General features: G+C 38.7%; 1 protein-coding gene across 2 annotated transcripts in view; it reads right to left on the minus strand.

Moving 5' to 3' along the window:
• Positions 1–5,444: 5,444 nt before the first annotated feature.
• The window catches only part of MAN1A2 (mannosidase alpha class 1A member 2), a 141,500-nt gene continuing 129,522 nt past the window's right edge, over positions 5,445–17,422 (minus strand). For both annotated transcript variants that reach the window (XM_013202185.3, XM_048055642.2), the window contains 2 exons: positions 13,260–13,375; positions 5,445–10,247 (listed from right to left, as the gene is read on the minus strand). In XM_013202185.3, the coding sequence (XP_013057639.1) occupies positions 10,115–10,247; positions 13,260–13,375 (249 nt within the window). In that variant the 3' untranslated portion in view covers positions 5,445–10,114. The remainder of the gene's footprint in view (positions 10,248–13,259; positions 13,376–17,422) is intronic.

A 17,422-nucleotide genomic window follows, 5' to 3' on the forward strand; every position in this document is an offset into this window, starting at 1 on the left:
ATGGTAGGTTTTGCCTGTGAAGAATGGTTGAGGCAGACTTTTTTTGCATTGTTCAAGTTTTGTTGCTTCTAGGGACTTGCACTCAGCCCTCTTAATTTACTACTTATGTACAGAGAGAAAGTAGTTACTTTTGCAATGATCTCATTTACCTTGTACTCTCTGCCCATGGTATTGCTATAAAAGAGGGAAGCGAAATAAAAAAATGTCACTGTGGGACCTTCATGAACTCTTGAAACAAGCACTGTGATACAAGGCAAATTGACCAGGGCCCACTGGAGGACATAAACACCATGGAGGATCTCCTTCTTCTGGCCTACTGTCAGTACCCATGTGCTTGGATATGGGCTGTGAGAACAGCAGGAAGCAGGAGATGCACTGTCCTCTAAAATGCATCTGCAGGTAAGAGCCTGGGCTGCTAGAAGAGGAGGTCACTATTTGGTGTGGTGGACAGGCTGGCAGAAAGCGACCAGCAGGCATATCTGGATGACATCCCTGTATAATGACCAGGTCCGGATTTTGATCTCTTTGTTTTTACACGGGGGGATGTATTTTGTACAAGGCATGTCACAGACCGACGTGGTGAGTCCAAAATTAACTTGTGATTTCCCTCGTGTTCCAGCACTGCCTGAACTAGGACCCACTGGGCAGAGTGAGATCTGATACCCAGTACTCCTCGGTAGCATCCTTTGCTTGGAAAGGAAGGAGTTTATGATCAGCTACTTGACAGGATTGACATTTGCTTTACAGAATCTCAATCTGTGGGCACTATTAGTCTCTGCCTCATACTACCACTAGATGGTATCTTTAGCAAGTGTTTCCCCTCACTTGCTCTGTGAAGCCCAATATTCTGACTGCTGAGTTTCTGTATTTAAAAAGTCTGCATTTTCATCACAAATAATACAGTGCAAGGTTGTTGATGCAGGCTGCTGCCTACTAGGTACAGTAGATTCAGATGAACAAAGCCAAAAGATAAGCCCAATATATGAAGCCCAGTATTAATGCAAGTATTAATAGATTCATAGAATTACAGAATGGTTTGAGCTGGAAGGGACTTTAAATATCAGGACAGGATGAGCTTGTAACAGTAATCTACAGGTACAAATAGGGGCAAAAATGAACATAAATGCATGCAACAGGCAGTACCTTTGAGAGTATTTCTCTTTGGGTATGGATGATAACCTATTTTGCTCTGCAAAAAATCACTGCACAAAGGGCTATCTGTGGAAAAGTACATTACTCCTCCCGTGCCACTCTTTTCTATTTTAGTATCATATTTCTTGGTCCTTGTTCCATAACAAATCTTTACATAAAGGAGATTGGTGTCCTGTGTTGACAGCACTGTGCTTCAGCACATTGCAAACTGTTTCTGATTCAGTTACAGCTAAGTTAGTGGTGAGAGCTTAACAGAAAGCCATGTTAGAAGGCTTAATAGCAAGTATTTTGGTGTTTTTCTGTTCATCATTACTCAGAGAAGAAAATGTGAACAAATTAATCCCATCTATGTTGAAGAGAAAGGCTGTTTTTCTGATTCAATGACATTTTACACTTGCACTGCATTGGAAACAAATGACAACACAAATTAAAGGGCTTTTGTAAATTGAGCCCTAGATACAGAGCTCCCAAAGGAGCTCTGGAAAGTAGGACAGGTAGGGACCTCCTATATCCTTGACTCAGGTCCCTGAAATTGCAGGCAGGCACACTACATTATCCTTTTCTTCAGCAGATCAACATTTTCTAATTCTAGGATGTCATAGTCAGAAACCCCTTTCAAATTTCTAGCTGAAGTTTATTCAAGTATTGGATGTATCATTTTTGTTTCCTCTCCTATGGCGATCAATCTCTTAATGTGTCACAAACAGCAATTAGCCCGTCTGTCACTCTTCCATTTTGCCAGCCTAAACTCTTCTTGCCTCTCTTCACACAAACTCTCCATTCCCTGGTAATCCTGAATACTCATGTCTTGTATCTGTTCCACTGAGACAGGCTCCCCTAACTATGAGCAGTCAGAACCATACACTGTATCTCAGATATATTGATCAGGCTTTGTACACTAACAATTTTTCAGTTTCATCAGAAACACCCTTTCGATGCATACTAACTTTGCCCACGAGGCTCTTTGGCAGAGCTTGTTCTGTGCACTAAAGGTTTGGATTCAGTAAGGGACTGGACTAATCCCTGTGAACAACTGCCACTCCAGTATGTCAAGAGCTATTAAATACCAAGACACCACCTGTGGCTCAGATGGCTGCAGATCATTTAGGGTGCATTTGTGAGGTATTGATACATATGTGTATATATATATATATATATATATATATGTATATTTCCCCCTACTCTTCCCTAGGAATCTGCTATTGGTCAATGTTGAAACAAGATGCTAGGTTAGACAGACCTTAGTTTTGACCCAGCACAACCATTACTTTATTTTTACTTGCTTTTCTTCCATCTTGCATTGGTGATCTGAGTCATTACGGCTGACCATATGTTCCAGTTTTTCTCACTGTTCATGATTTCAAACTGACAACATACCAGATTGTAGTGAAAAGTTTTATTTCTAGTTTCTGGAGGTACGAGTTTGCATTTGGCTTTTTGAATTTCTTCAGTCTTCTGCTTTTCCAGGCCTCAAGGTTATCTGATTCTACATTTTCTTTATTGGTAATCATTCCTAGATTTCTGCTGCTGCAAAAAAACAACTTCTTGCCTTTACACAAGATTTATCCTAATACCAGGATTTAGTGACATTCACTAATATCCCTAGAGGTTTCCTTCTTCATTTTATACTTCATTATGTCTGCTTTAACCAGTTCCTTTTTCACTGTGCAGGTCTTTTGTTCAATGTCATAGACAAATTAATCAAGATGCAGTATTGCATAAATTGCCGAAGATCAGCTATATGAGATATACTATACATCCTTCCCCTGGAGAATGATTTATCTCATAAAAAGTTGTATCTGCTTAACTGGAAAACATTTGTCTTTGATATCCCAAATAATTCTGCATCATCAATGCCACTTGAGTATACTCACATGTAGTTAAACTAGAATTTCTGCAGATGGATTGACAGAAACACTAAGCATGATCCACAAACCAGCCATGGATGGGACTATCTGTCCTCGTGAGCAAATCCATGAGAAATCTCCCTACATCTCACCCCCTGAATCTGTACGCAGTCCTCTGTTGCACATGATGTAGCGGACTGCTATATCTATCTCACACATATTCTTAGGGGCTTCTTGCTTGCCGAAGCTTCAATGGGGATTGATGAAGAGAAGGATATGCAGACATAGGCAGCACTAGCTTTTGGAAGAAACAACCCAGGGACATTCTTCCTTTTGCAGCTATAATACAATTCACATGGATCTTTATGTGATCTAATTTCAACTCATTGTGCTATTTTCTTAGTCTTGCAGCAGCTCATCCTTTCTGTTTTATTTCGTAACAGATATATCTGTTGTCTATAACTACTTGTACAAAGTAAACCGTATAAGAAAGAAAACAGTGAAATTGTTGTTACACATGAACACACACTGCTTTTTCTTCCTCCCCAATTCCTTCTCTAAATTTTTGCCTGCAAGGAATTTGGCTATATTAGTAAATGTTCTCCGCAAACCCTTTGACATGGAAGTTTGCTCAGCCTGAAACATTTTCATCAAAAAGATTCTTGCTCTTCAATTTAATAAAAGAAAAGCAAACCACCAAGTACCTTCAAACACTGCCACCAACACACATCCCACGTATGAACTGGCACAAATAGAGTAGCTTTCCTTTCCAGGGCACACAGCATGTCTATGGCTTTGCACTGAGAGAAGCCAACTCCCAGAGCTACAAGATGAAGGCTAAAAATAACCCCTTACAGATTCATTTCAGGATTTCTGAATACAAGTAATTAATATGCAAAGGAAAGGCAAGACACATGGTCTCCAGTAAGGAGCACACACAATCACAGGCTACAAGGGGCGGTGGGAGGGTGACATGCAGGCAGCAAACCAAAGAAGAAATGAAAGAGGTACGTTTGCTTTGAGGATATAAGAGGTGCAGACTGTGTTTCAGAAGAGGTAGAAGCAAAAGGGTGGAACACTGCTATCGAAGAGGCAGAGGCAATGCAATGCAACCACAAATGGCATGGTCCTGTTTGAAGAACCAAGAGTACAGTAATAAAGGCTTCAGTATTTGCAAAAACGATATAGACAAGGATAGAGAGCTTGTTACTACTAGAGCAGGAGGCAAAGTTAGGGCTCATTGGCTCAGACCGTGTGACATGGACAGATGTAGCAGACATGCTTTGATGCAAGAAGCTACTTTCAGTAAAGTGACTTCAGGGCTGGGCACAGCAGAGGAAGATCAATAGCTGCAAAAGAAACTGTTGGTAGTGGCACTGTGGTAGGAAACTGGATGCATCGTGAACATGCTGTGCTCATGTGGCAAGCTAGGGAGCAACAAATGAATGCATAGCTGGATTTCAAGTTGGATGGCATACCGGGACAAGCAGGTGTGTATCAGGTTCCATGTATTGCAGTGAATTATGATACTTTGGAAGTAATTTTCTCTTATGAATTAGCAGTGAAGGAGGTCAATGCATCCTGAGGCAGAAGCACGCTGTGAAGACAGAGCACTGGATATAGAGCACTGAAACAGGATGCACAGGATGGTAGTCATGGCATGCCACAAAAACGAGATACTGCACATGAGCAATACGGGTGATGTCAGACAGTAAGAATCATCTACAGTTAATGGGAATCAGAAGGCAAATTTGGTTATTCACTTGCTGTACTGCAAAATAGAGAGCTACAGCAGCAGTTGCAGTGAATTAAAAGATGCACAGGGAAAAGAGTCTCACTTGGAGCAGATTTCCTTTGTACCCATTTCCCCAGGAACAACATTCATACAATTAACACCTTCTTCCTTTCAACAGAGGAAGGAACAAATGTCCAGAATTAGTACACTGGCTATTTGGTATCATGAAAAGATATGTTTTCATCCTGGTGCCTTAAGAAAATTACTGTTATTTACTAACACTGCACATCTACCTGTGCCCTTTGCCCTCATTACAAAGAATTTTGAACTTTCACCCAAATGTATCAAAATGGTAGAAAGCTCAAAATTTTCTGAGATTTGGTGGCTTTCAAAATGGCACACTGAAGCATACTTAAGCTGCTGTACACGTAGTTTACATCTTGAGAAAAATTTGAGCACTGCTGTACACGTAGTTTACATCTTGAGAAAAATTTGAGCACTACAATGACCTGTTAAAAGGAAGCAAGGGGTACAGAGGCTTAATTTTGCAATAGTGGGTCTTGATACGTGTTTATGGTGACATGGATCTAAGTCCCTAGTAGAGGTGCAGGGGAATGAAAAGCTGTAGCACTAAACAAGCTTGTGAAATAGGATCAGATTCAGTCACCTATAGGAGTTTGCTACTGGAGGCAAAGGACACAAAAACCACATTCTTCACTTAAAGACATTCTTTATTCAATCTTTTTTAATATATACAATATTATTTTTAATCTGTAAAAAGTACATATGCAGGATTCCAGGTCAGAGGCAGTCAGAAAGTTTCCACATCAGAAGATAGACTCTTGCCCTTTTATTATTTTGGAGGAAAAATAATCTGTCAGTTTTAGATAAAGCAAGAATAAAGGCAGAATGCAAATCCAACTTCCACCAAGTGATTAGGATTAAAGGCAACAATTCACTGTAACAAGTCAGCTGTCTCCTTTGGTGGTCCCCAGCTTTTCTGGGCAATTACAGAGCAGTTTGTTAGAATGCGCTAACATCCGAAGCAGCTCGTGCTTATCATCTCTGCTACAGTTGTACGCACATAACTAGCAAAAGAGCTTGGGTTTCTTCTTTGTATGGCAACTCAAACTCTTTAGTCAGAAGACTGTTTCTCAAAATTCAAGCAGTGAGAGAGGGAAGTCTCACCAGGGTAAACAGATCTCTGAACTACAGCATGGATCAAGAGCTTGCTTACATTTTTCTCTGGTAACAAGAAGCCTGTTTCTAACTTGTCCTCTTAAAAACATGGACTAGACTTATTAGTGTACATAACAGGCTCAATTTGCTAAAAGCCTGTTACTACAGCCCTGAGATGTAAACTGCCACACCATTTTCTGTGGATGCCAGATTACACTGTTAATTTTCAATGTTAATGCTGTTAACCACTTCTCCATTTAAACTAGCGAAAAGTCACATTATAACATTATATTTGTAATGTCATTCTTGGGGACAAAAGGGGGGATCATAAAGGACAGCCCAATAGAACCTTGCTCAGGAATAAATCAAAACAAGGTATACTTTTAATCTTACAAGATGGTATTACAGGGAACATGTAATTGCTTTCACTTTTTAAAGTTCCAGTTACTCAGTATTCAAATCTTTTAAAATACTGCATAAGTATATTTCAATGACTGGAAGATAGAAGACAGTTATTCACAAATTTGTAGTAAGGAGCTAAAGGAGTCTCAAAGGTGTGACTGGCACCCAGAACTATACTATCTGCTTTCCCCTTTACTCCAGGGTATTTAGAATCTTGCATACGCCCTTTAAGCATTTAGTTGTGCTGCAAAATGAACACCCAGAACATCATTCAAGGGTTTTCTTTTTAGTTAGAGGACAAAACTAAGACGTTGACTTCTTGACTGTAGGACACACACAGCTCCAAGGTGATCAGTGCAGAAATTTGGCTTCTGTCAGGCTGTAAAGTGTTAGAAAAAAATTTACTGCTAGCATATCAGGCAAGCTTGAGGCTTGGATTAGGAAAAGAACTGAATATCTTTGTTTTGACTGCATGCACACAGGAAATAGACAATTCTGGGATTTCCTGGCTCTTGCCCAAATCCAGTGTGCCAATAATGTACATGATTTTCTGTTCTTTATTTCATCCTGTAAGAAGAGAAGGTATTGTAGAAATTGCTAAATGGGACACCTACCTAAAGAAAATGAGGATTGTTTTGTTAGAGAATACAGTGCAAGACTCAGAAACAACTAGCACTAAAAATTCATTGTGCTTAAATTTACACTCTTCATGAAAGTATGTAAGACAGCAGCAACAGAATGAAAGTGACAATATTCTACTGTACCTTTTGTACCCAGAGGGAAAACAGTCTGAACTGTGGATTGCACATAACTCCACTCTGCAGATCAAAACCTACTTCTTTGTGAAGGACTCTGAATGAGGACATGTCACTTCAATCAGAAGTTTTATTATCCATGCTTGGTTACTACACACACCTCGCTCAAAACCCATTACCTCCAAATTTTCAGCTTGCTCTAGGAAATCTCAGGATGGAGAGATTCATGAATGACACAGCAATTAGTCCATAAAACACATTATTTTAGATAGACTATGAAGATCAGTAGCTTCTGTAGGAAAACAACAGTTTGTCTTTTAGAGTGATAGAGTAGAAATTGACAACCGTTGGGCTAACTGGAAAATGAGAAACAAGTGTCCTTTATTTGGTACCTGCTGCTTGTCTACACAAAGAAGAAATAGCAGTACTGTACATCTGCTTTGAGAAAAATACCATCCCATAACATGAAATGGCTTAGGTCCTCAATTCAAGCATTCTTGTGGCAGTGAGTTAACCCACTGGGATTCATGGAGGAATTAATGTGAATAGTTGCTCTTTAATTCAAAAGAGGGGTGTGGAAGAGCAGAAAACATAATAATAAGTTTGCTGTTTCTGTGACTCCAAAATACTGTCCTTGATGTTTCTCTGAACAGACTGGCAGCCATTCTACATCTACATTTATTAGGAAGTTTATGGGGATGGGCTAGGGGGGAAAGTGCCTTTTCTTTTCCTTTTTTTTTTTTTTTTTTTAAATGGAGTAGTTTGTATTTCATCTTCTTTGCACTAGAGAGATTTAGGAGAACAAGTCAATATAGTGCAGTTTTAAACTCATAACAGTTTTAATGGGATGTGAAAAACTCTATTTGAAAACATAACATATCTGAACTTTAAAATGGAAAATGACTAGTTCTTCAGTAACTCATTGAATACTCAACTAGAAAAAGCGGACCAGTAAGAAGATTCCATTTACTTCCAGTTATTTCTAATTTTAAATAAGCAATTACTTGAAACAGTATTATGTACATCAATTGCTTTATCAGATCTTAAATTATTTTTAAGATACTGCTGCCAATTACAGTAACTCAATAATTGGTATTAAGGCAAAAATGTTGAGATTGAAATGTTTTCCAAGCTTTATGTCTTCCTCCTCTTAAACTAAAGGAACAGTCTGGAGAAAAGCATCTGATAGAAATCATTACTCGACCAAAGAAAAAATGCAATGTCTAAATTAGTATCAAAGAGGAGTGAAGGAAAATTTTATAGGGGAAATCCTACTTTAAAGTACAGTCAGATATATTACAATTTGATGTAGAGAAAAAGCTTTTATATATAAAACTTCATATATAAGCATTTTTGAGGGGGAGAAATAGCACTTAGTGCCTTTAGACTTGATCCTGTACTTCTGTAGCTTACTGAAGAAAGTTCTTCCACTCACTTCAGTTCAAAAACGCAATCAAGACTTTTGAAAGATTCAACCTGTGCGCTAATTAGGAGGGGAAGAAGCACTTCACAGCTCTTTTTCAGCAAAGGTGCCAGTCACCATGGCAAAAGAATTTGAGAGCTAAAAAGGGAATAAAAGAAATCATGTGAGCTGTAAGGATTCTGGAACAGAAAAAAAAAAAAAAGCAATGAAGAGATACTTGAAAAGGCTAAATTTCTTTTAGCAAAAATTGTATGTGAAGACTGAAGCAGACTCCACTTAACTGATATTGTCCAGCCTAATTTCAAAGTATTTGAACTATGCCAGACTAGGAGTACTCAAGAAAAAAACATGCAGGTAACAGCACCTCATTTCTCATAAGCTAAAGGAAGAAGGGACTCTACAGTTTCTTTTTCCATTCATATGTTATGTCATGTTCAGATGTTATGTCATTTCCAAAACCAATCATGTTGGCTTTGCACTGGAGCAGAAGAAAAGTTTTGTAAACTAAATCAAAGGCAGTTTTAGGTTTCTGTCCCATGCAGAAATAAAATAAGTCAGGATTTCAAAGCTGCAAATAAGGTTCTGTGAATAGTATCCAAAGAAGGAAGTTAATTTTTAGGAAAAATCCGGACTGTGTGGAAAAACATAAAGCAACAAGCTCCTGCTGCTTAGCAGAAGGGGAGCACTTTTAAATGCCATATACTATACCCTGCTATATAAGTCATGACAGACTGCTTTTCTCATGTTGTTATCTCTGTATATTTGGCTAGAAGAAACAAGAAAAAATAAGAGAATATAGACTTTCCATGTGACAGAATCTGTGAGGAAGTGAAACTTTGGCTCCTATCTACCCCTGCAATACGCTCAACACTTTGTGACTGTAGCATGCCAAATGAACTAAGCTAACGTTGCTGACAATTAACTACAAACCAAATGCTTACTAACTGTTTTTTGGATGTGAGCATACAACACAGAGCTTTCAACACTGTTTTGAAAAGGGAAATGAGGAGGCAATAGTTTTTATAGTTTAGTTTTAATGGTTTAGAGGCACTGAGAATGGCTGCCAGTCTGGACAAACTGATGATCCTTAGAAAATTCAGACAGGTACAGAAAAAAAATTCAAATCCTGATGCTGCTGGTGCAGTGATGTTGCTTTTTTTTTGTTGTTGTTGCTTTGTTCATGCCATCATCAAACAAACAAAAAAGAAAAGAAAAAAAAAGTATTTGGAACCCACCCGATTTGAAGAGGTGACTGGTGTACTGTTCCTTGCAACAGCCAACAACAGCAGCAGCAAGTTTCTGTTGCTGAACAGGAAAACCTCTTCTTCCTTACACTGTTGCATTTATATTAAACAGTAGATTCCATCTCTTGTGAGGGTTCAAAGCACGTGAAGTCTCTGTCCTGCAAATACCACACTAATGTGTTTTGGTCATATATAAAACAGAACTTTTTTTCAGTTTTACTTATCTATATGTTGAAGGGCTTTGTTTCTCACGCCTGTACTTGACTCGGAGGTCTGGATTTATCAAGTGTCTTTCTCCTCTCCTGCTTAAAGTTTCAAGTGGTCCATGTAAACAAAACAGAGCTGAAAAGTCTTTCTTCTTCTTCTTAGAGCTGATTTTATCGATAAGCAGGATTTCCTGAAAGTGTGGTGTTTGCTAAATGTAAAACAGGCAGAGGATGAGCTTCTGTGTTAAAAACCCAGTTGTCTAACGGGAGAAGGTCATCGTTGGAGAAAAGCAGATACAAATACCTAGATATCAATATAGAGAAGAAAAATGGTGGGTATTAAAGCTTAGCAACAGACAGGGTGGAGCAACATAGCAGCTGCATGCCCCACCAGTCAGCATCTAAAGCTATAAAAAAGTTATTTGCTTTCAATCTTTTTATAGCACCCACACAACTTTTGCCATTACAATGATCTGAAGAGTTATTTTTATCAACTCAAGCCCTGAAATGAAAAGTTGTTACAAAGACAGCATTTTAACTTTTCCAAGTAACTTCCATTTTTCAAGACTCCTTTCAAAGACTTACTATATATTACAAGCATCAAGACACCAAGCATGAGGATTTGGGAGGCAGGGGAGTAGAAAAGTAGGCAAAAAAATTGTTCTTAATGGAATAAACCCACTTGGAAATGACTACTCTGTGCAAACCAAATCAAAGATTTAGAGGAAGCACAAGAGATGCCAATAAGCCATGCCAGATATCTTATTTGTCAGCACCATGCTGGAAGCTGGTTCAGCTTCTGGGTGGGAGGAAATGGGCCAATATATTGTACAGAGAGGATTCATAAATGTTGTATATTACAAAGCAATGCAGAGCAAATTAAGCATGTAACAAGGTTTCTGGACAGATGTGGAAGACTATTTCTTGGTTCTTTTTTCTTAATACACACTTTTGAGTGGGGGGTATTAGTGGTAGGGATATTGTCAAGGCTTCCAAACTCAAATGCTAAAATTCAAAAGTATTTTCCTTGTTCCAGAAAACCTGACTGTGCATGTGCAAGCTTAATATCACAGAAGTACAGGACCTCTCAGCTCTTGCTTCAGCCTGATTTCCTGGTATCCAGAAAATGACAGGTCTTGTAGCATGGGACAAGGAAGGGCGTCACTCCCGTTAGAGGGTTCTGTCACATCCAGCATGTGCATACACATTGTTCTGCCTTCACTCTGCTGAGGCTGCTCTTACTTCACTCTCTAAATCAGATGCTGGCAATTTCCACTGTCTATATTCACGTGTCACTGCTTGAGCTATAGCACATCCAGTAACTGAGCGACACATCAGTGAATTTTGAGATCTACTTGTGATTATTTAAGATCTAGACAGAATTCTAGTGATACAGAACATCAGTTCTGTCACCACAGAAGTCTCTTAGAAGCAGATTTCATTTTCTAATTTGGCTTTTATAGGCAGATGGATCATATAGGCAGATGGATCACTTCCTGGGGAAGTACTGTGCCTCTGACTGGACCTGTTTGAAACTTCTGCCTCTTCCTTTCAGAGTATAGTTTTTAGACTCCAGAAAATGAACTCAAAAGAGTGACTGAAATGAACTTAACAAAGATGACAGAGTAAGTATCAGTGGCTGACTTTCTTTTTATAATGATAATACAGGGAAACAAAATATTGTGACAATTTAGAGAAGTCTGGTAAGGAGTCAGCTGAAGGACAGAATGGACAAACCTTTCCCTTACATGTGATGAACCTGGGAGTCCTTTCTCACCAGTGAAACATGTTGTGGTGCCCGAAGTAGGCAACAGTGCTGCCTCTGTCATGACCTCCTTTCTCACCTACGTATTTTGAGCTCCTAATACCCCAAATCAATCTTGATATAAAGAAATTGCAGCTAAAACCTGCTAAATACTGTAAACTCTGAAAAAAAAAAGGAAAAAGAAACCTGTTTCATTCTGCAAAAGCTGCACACCCTGCTAGATTGCCAAATGATTACAACTGTTTCTTCTTCAAATCCCTGGGTTGTAATGACAGAAAGGACACCTTAATGAGTCTTCACTGCTGACAGGTTTGTGCAGCTACATATGTATCATCCCTTCCATCACATGTTGGCAGAAAGTGGCACAGATATATAACCAGAGACGACAACAACTGATAGCAGCTCTGGCCTCTTTCAAAGGCCAAAAGTGGCTTCTGGTTAATTCTATGAAATTAACAAACAAAAATATTCTCCAAAATGCTATACAGGAGGAAAAAAAAAAAAAGGGTAGGGAATATAGCCAGCTTACACACTTTTCTCCCAAAGGTAGACAATTCACAAGGTTTCAGGGAGGTAACCTACACAGGAACCTTGGTAGATTTCAGTGCCAGAACTGAATTACCAAATTCACTGATGTGATTGTCAAGAAATTGTCACACCTTTGGAGACATTGCTTTACAGGCAAAACCCCAGAATGATCACAGTTGCATGACAAAAGAGTGCTCTTGATAGCTGGTCACGTCAATGATGGAGAAGAGATGAAGAGATGAGTAGTCATGATAAGCTGGCTGTTTTAAAAACTGATCTCTTAATGTCTCCATGACATATCCTTATCTTTACACATTTTTCTTATTGTATGCAGCATCTCCATAACTTAAAGGTTATAGCATATTCTAGTACAGAATAGCATTTTTTTTATTATGAATCAAAAAGAAACTTTGAACACTATACCTTGAACCAAATATGCAACAGACTGCATTAACCTCTGCACAATGGACTACAGGTGTCCTGCTGACTCAACTGAATTGAAGAATATTTAAAAGATTCTAAAATCTGAAGTACATGAAAGATTATAAAATATGCCTGATATTCTGGCTTACAACAAAAAGCATTCTAGAGAAATATGCTATAGGAGAAATACAGAAAAATAATACAAGGGCATGGAGGAAATTTTTTTCCCTATTTATTCCCTTGCAGTGACACACACAGGAGAAACAGGTTCTACACTAACAGAGTATGTCAAGTCAGTGTATCCAAAAACGTCTTTTGCAAATGGAATCTCTTAAAAAGGAGATATCTGTCCTCTATTGTAATGCCAGAAATCACACTGAAGTCTTAAAAATGAAAGCTCCCTCAGCATAGGCTTCTTGCATGGGAAATTCTACTTGTATTTCCTACTGGGAAAATAGGCTGGCCTTGGACCTAAAGCTGTGAAAAAAAGAATGCCCAAACCACCCTGACAAGACAACAGATTATTTGTTAAGTCAACACGTTCTTCTGGAAATTAGATGCTGGCTTTTACAGAAAGAAGAAAGAGTGAAGACAGCTTACTTCAAAGTTTCAGCAAGGAAAAAGCTCTGCTGTACATCATCATATGTAGGAGATGAAGAATAGACATCCTTGACACCAGAAAAGCCACCACTGACTCGGCAATACTTGTCAATGGCCTGCAAAAAAGAAGGTTAAAAAAAAAAAGATATTTCAATTGTATAACAAAATTTGAACACACCGAAATGTAAGGCTTGATCAAAAAAGCCTGGACTTTCCAGGCTACATAATTCTGTCACAAATCTCATGTCAGCGGATGTTGTGCATGTTAAAAGTTTATAATGGAGGAAAAAAAAAACGAAAAAGGACTGGACACATGGACACATACAAAAGTAAAATCCCTCCAAGGCTACTAAAGACTCCACATTTGGCAAAACACTAGAAGCTAAAATGGTATCTGGGGAAGAATATGTTCTTTCCCAGGTGTTCACTGTTGACTGATATTGGTGGGAGGATATGGCCTCAGCACCCTTTTGCTGACTTTTTTAGACTGAGCTGCTATGTCTGGTCACAGGTAACACTGTTGTAGAACATTTTTCTATCAACCAATGTAATATGTGCTGTGGGGAGTGTTGGAAGATAAAAAACATCCTGCATTTTGCAGCTGAAAGAATTTCAGGAACTCTGTAACTAGTAATTTGTCATAGTGACTTATTGAAAATAGGAATTGAATACTGTACTCATTTTTAGGGACTTTGATTTCATCTTGTAAACTCTTCCAGCTGCTGCTTTCTCCCCACATTTCCATCTCCTATATATGCTTTTCTCTGTTTCCCCTTTATACAGCTGGAACTCAAGTCAATTTGTGTGCTGGACTGCAGAAGAGCATTTTATCATTAAAGCATGAAGTTTAAATCCACAAACATTCCATGCAGAAAGGGACCAATGGATCCTTGGTTCACAAACCAGCTAGCTGATCAGTTCCAACACAGTACTGCAAAAAGCCTATTCAAAGAGGAGGAGACTGGGAAGAAGCTATCAGTAGTGCAGAGCACCTCTTGCCTATGCTTTCAGTCATTCACCTCATACTCACAACTTTACAGCATGCAAGGATATCAGCCATTAAAACCAGCCCCAAATAAATGACTCTGAAATGATTCACGGATTATCTGTGCTTCCCCACTACTTCGGTGGTGCTTCCTCAGCACACACTAACTCTTTTAATAGATTTATGCAGGGACAGAAAAGGCACAATGATGAAGGAAACTGGCTCAGGTTGTCTGTCATTAACAACTACTGAACACAGCTAGCTGTAGTTTAGTAATCTATAATGTGGTCCATTAGTTTGCATGAAGTTTCTTTCTGTATGACACCAGATTTCCTGTCTTTCTTGGCAAAGTCTAATTCTTTCTGTATTTCCTTATCTCAAGTGGAGCTGCCTCCAATTTTGGTTGGAAAAACTCCCTTTTTTGCTGGGACTTGAGCCTTGACACAAGAAGAAAGTGTATAGATGAATTCTTTTCAGATCTGGTTACTGCTGCAGTCTAGGGCGACACTGAGACTATTCACATGTGGGATATACGTTGACCAAGTTCTCTCTACAGTCTGGAGAAGAAGATGTATGTGTAACTAAAGAGCACCCACATCCATGACAATCTCTTCAGATACTATTGCACATCACAAGTCATGCTGGCTATTGCATGGCAGCTAAAGGGGGGGGGGGGGGGGAGAAAAAAAAGAAGAAAAAAAAGAAGAAAGAAAAGGAAAGGAAAAAAATAATTGTGTGGCATACTTCTGAAGAAGTAATGCATATGCTGTTTATGGAACCACTTGTCCATTCCTCCTTACAAATCCTGTGAGCTGCTAGGCAGGTGTGATATGTATGAATAAAGGTCAAAACATTTTTGCTTTCTAAACAGGAAATGAAGTGAGTCCTCTTGCTCTTCTCTCTTTCTCTCTGTCTTTTTCAATAATAGTGCAGAACACCCCTTGTCTCTGCTCTGGAGTGTGACAAGCTATGGGAAAAGCTACAATGGTTACAGTTTTGCCAGAATTCCCGGCAATGCAGAGCATGACCTTGTTGGTGTCACTCTGGTCAACAATTCAGCAACCCTCACACTGTGTGCCACAGCTCAGACAGGAGAACCTTGCAAGTGGTTGTGACAAAATGAAAAGGAACAAATTATTTCACTTTTAAGGACACTGTCTCATTTTTCCCCAAGAATTAAACCTGCAAGTCAGTGTGAAAGACACAACTTTTTTTTATTTTTTTTTATTTTGGAGACTGCAAACAACAGACAACACTTAGATCCTGCTCCACACTGCACAGGTCTCATGCTTGTAGTAGTAAAGAACTGTAAAGGAAAAATTCCTCCAGAAGACTATTAAATAGCTATTCAATATTTATTCAAGTAAGGGTGAACAAACTGGTCTTGATTCAGAGGCGTACAGAACTTCAGGACACTGTCTGAAGAGTTTGGTGATGAAGACAAGCTGCTTAAAAGCCACTTGAAATTTTCAGTGTTCTATCTTTACACAGGTCTCAGAGTACTTGGTGTACAGGCATCTGATATGCTACCTAGATACTCTTTCACTCAAGATCAATTTCCTTGACAAAATGATGCTAATTTTTATTGCACCCTGGAATACAGGGAAGTCCTAGAGGACTGGAAGAGTATCAAGGGAATGCTACTATTACAAAGCACTAGCAGACTGACTGGATAATTTTAGGATGACATACCTAAATCCCAAACAATTATGGAAACCCAAGTAAAGAAATAAAAAAATAAAAAAATAAAAAAACAAGAGGACAATTGACACCAATCAGCATGGTTTTACAGAAAACAATTTTCTCGGCAAGCTTGATTTCATTCTTTAAAGTCTACAAAGTAGCAGATAAAGGAAACTGCAAAAGTGTAATAAAACAAACATTTCTAAAGCAATTGACATGGTACCACAACACATTATGATAAGAAGAAAACAGCACTATACCATATCAATATAATTATCTTAATTAAAAAATGGCCAACAGTGCTCTAAGAATGATCTGGCAATGTAAACTCATTACCAAATAGGGCTGCTTTTCAGAGATACACAAGGAATGGTCGTTCAATTTTATCAATCACTGCAACACTGCTGCTAGCAAAAATGACATAGGGGAGTAACAGCAGTCAGTGCAATCTGGCGGTAACTGGAACCCAAACGAAATGAGTTTCATATGGCCAGATACAAAATGCTATATCTAGAAATAAAGGCCATGTAACTGCAGATTAGTCTGGAAAGTAGACGCTTAGAAGAATTCAATGGCCAAAAGAGAGAACTGAGTATGAGTTCCTACTAGGATGTTGTAGCAGGTATACACACAGGGATAGCAAACAGTAGCAAGCATATAGTTTTAATTTTGCACAGGGCTGTGGGTAAAGACAAAAACTGAAATATGCAGCTTCAGAATTAATTTTTTAAAAAGGATGATGAACAACTGAGGTGGGTGCAGGTGTTTGGAGAAAGTGTTTTACAGCAGGAGACAGCACAATTTGTTTAGCCTCTTAAGACAACCCAGTAGTAGGTTTGTTGCAATCTGTGAAAACTCTGGAAAGAAAACATGGGGTAATAAAACACATTTTGATATGATATAGGAAGTCATAGGAAAATCCAATGATTGACAACTGGAACTATATAAATTCAAATGGGAAATAAAACAGATACTTTTAACATTACAACTGATTAAATAATGGAACAAACCACCAAAGGAAGTGGATTTTCCAATTCCCCTTATTCAAATCAAGAGTAGAAAAGAAAAATATGTAATATTGTACTCTTGCCGAACACTTATCTCTGGGCTCAAATATGATGCAACGTGAAATTTTGGATCCTGTGACATACAAGGAGGTCACAGTGGATCTAGGTTCTTTTGAAGTAAAATTGTAGTTGCCTCTAGATCAGATCCCAATTCTCTCAGTCCCTCTGAGGGACTGTGGTTGCATGTGTGACTCTTCCTGACTGTGCTAACAACATGTTCATAAAAACTCTGCCAGGTTTTTCAACAGGTTACCTCCCAAAACACTCCTGTGGTAATCACAGCTTTCAAACCCTAAATTGTGAATCCACATTTCATTCTCCAACGCCTCCAACCTTTCCCCTACCAGCAGAACCTTCTCCCATTGTCTTATGCCTGGCTCTTTTCTATTTACTTTGCTTCACTAACTAGAGACCTATAGATCTTCCAT

The sequence above is a fragment of the Anser cygnoides genome, chromosome 1 (genome assembly GCF_040182565.1).
Source record: "Anser cygnoides isolate HZ-2024a breed goose chromosome 1, Taihu_goose_T2T_genome, whole genome shotgun sequence".
Classification (NCBI taxonomy): Eukaryota; Metazoa; Chordata; class Aves; order Anseriformes; family Anatidae; genus Anser; species Anser cygnoides.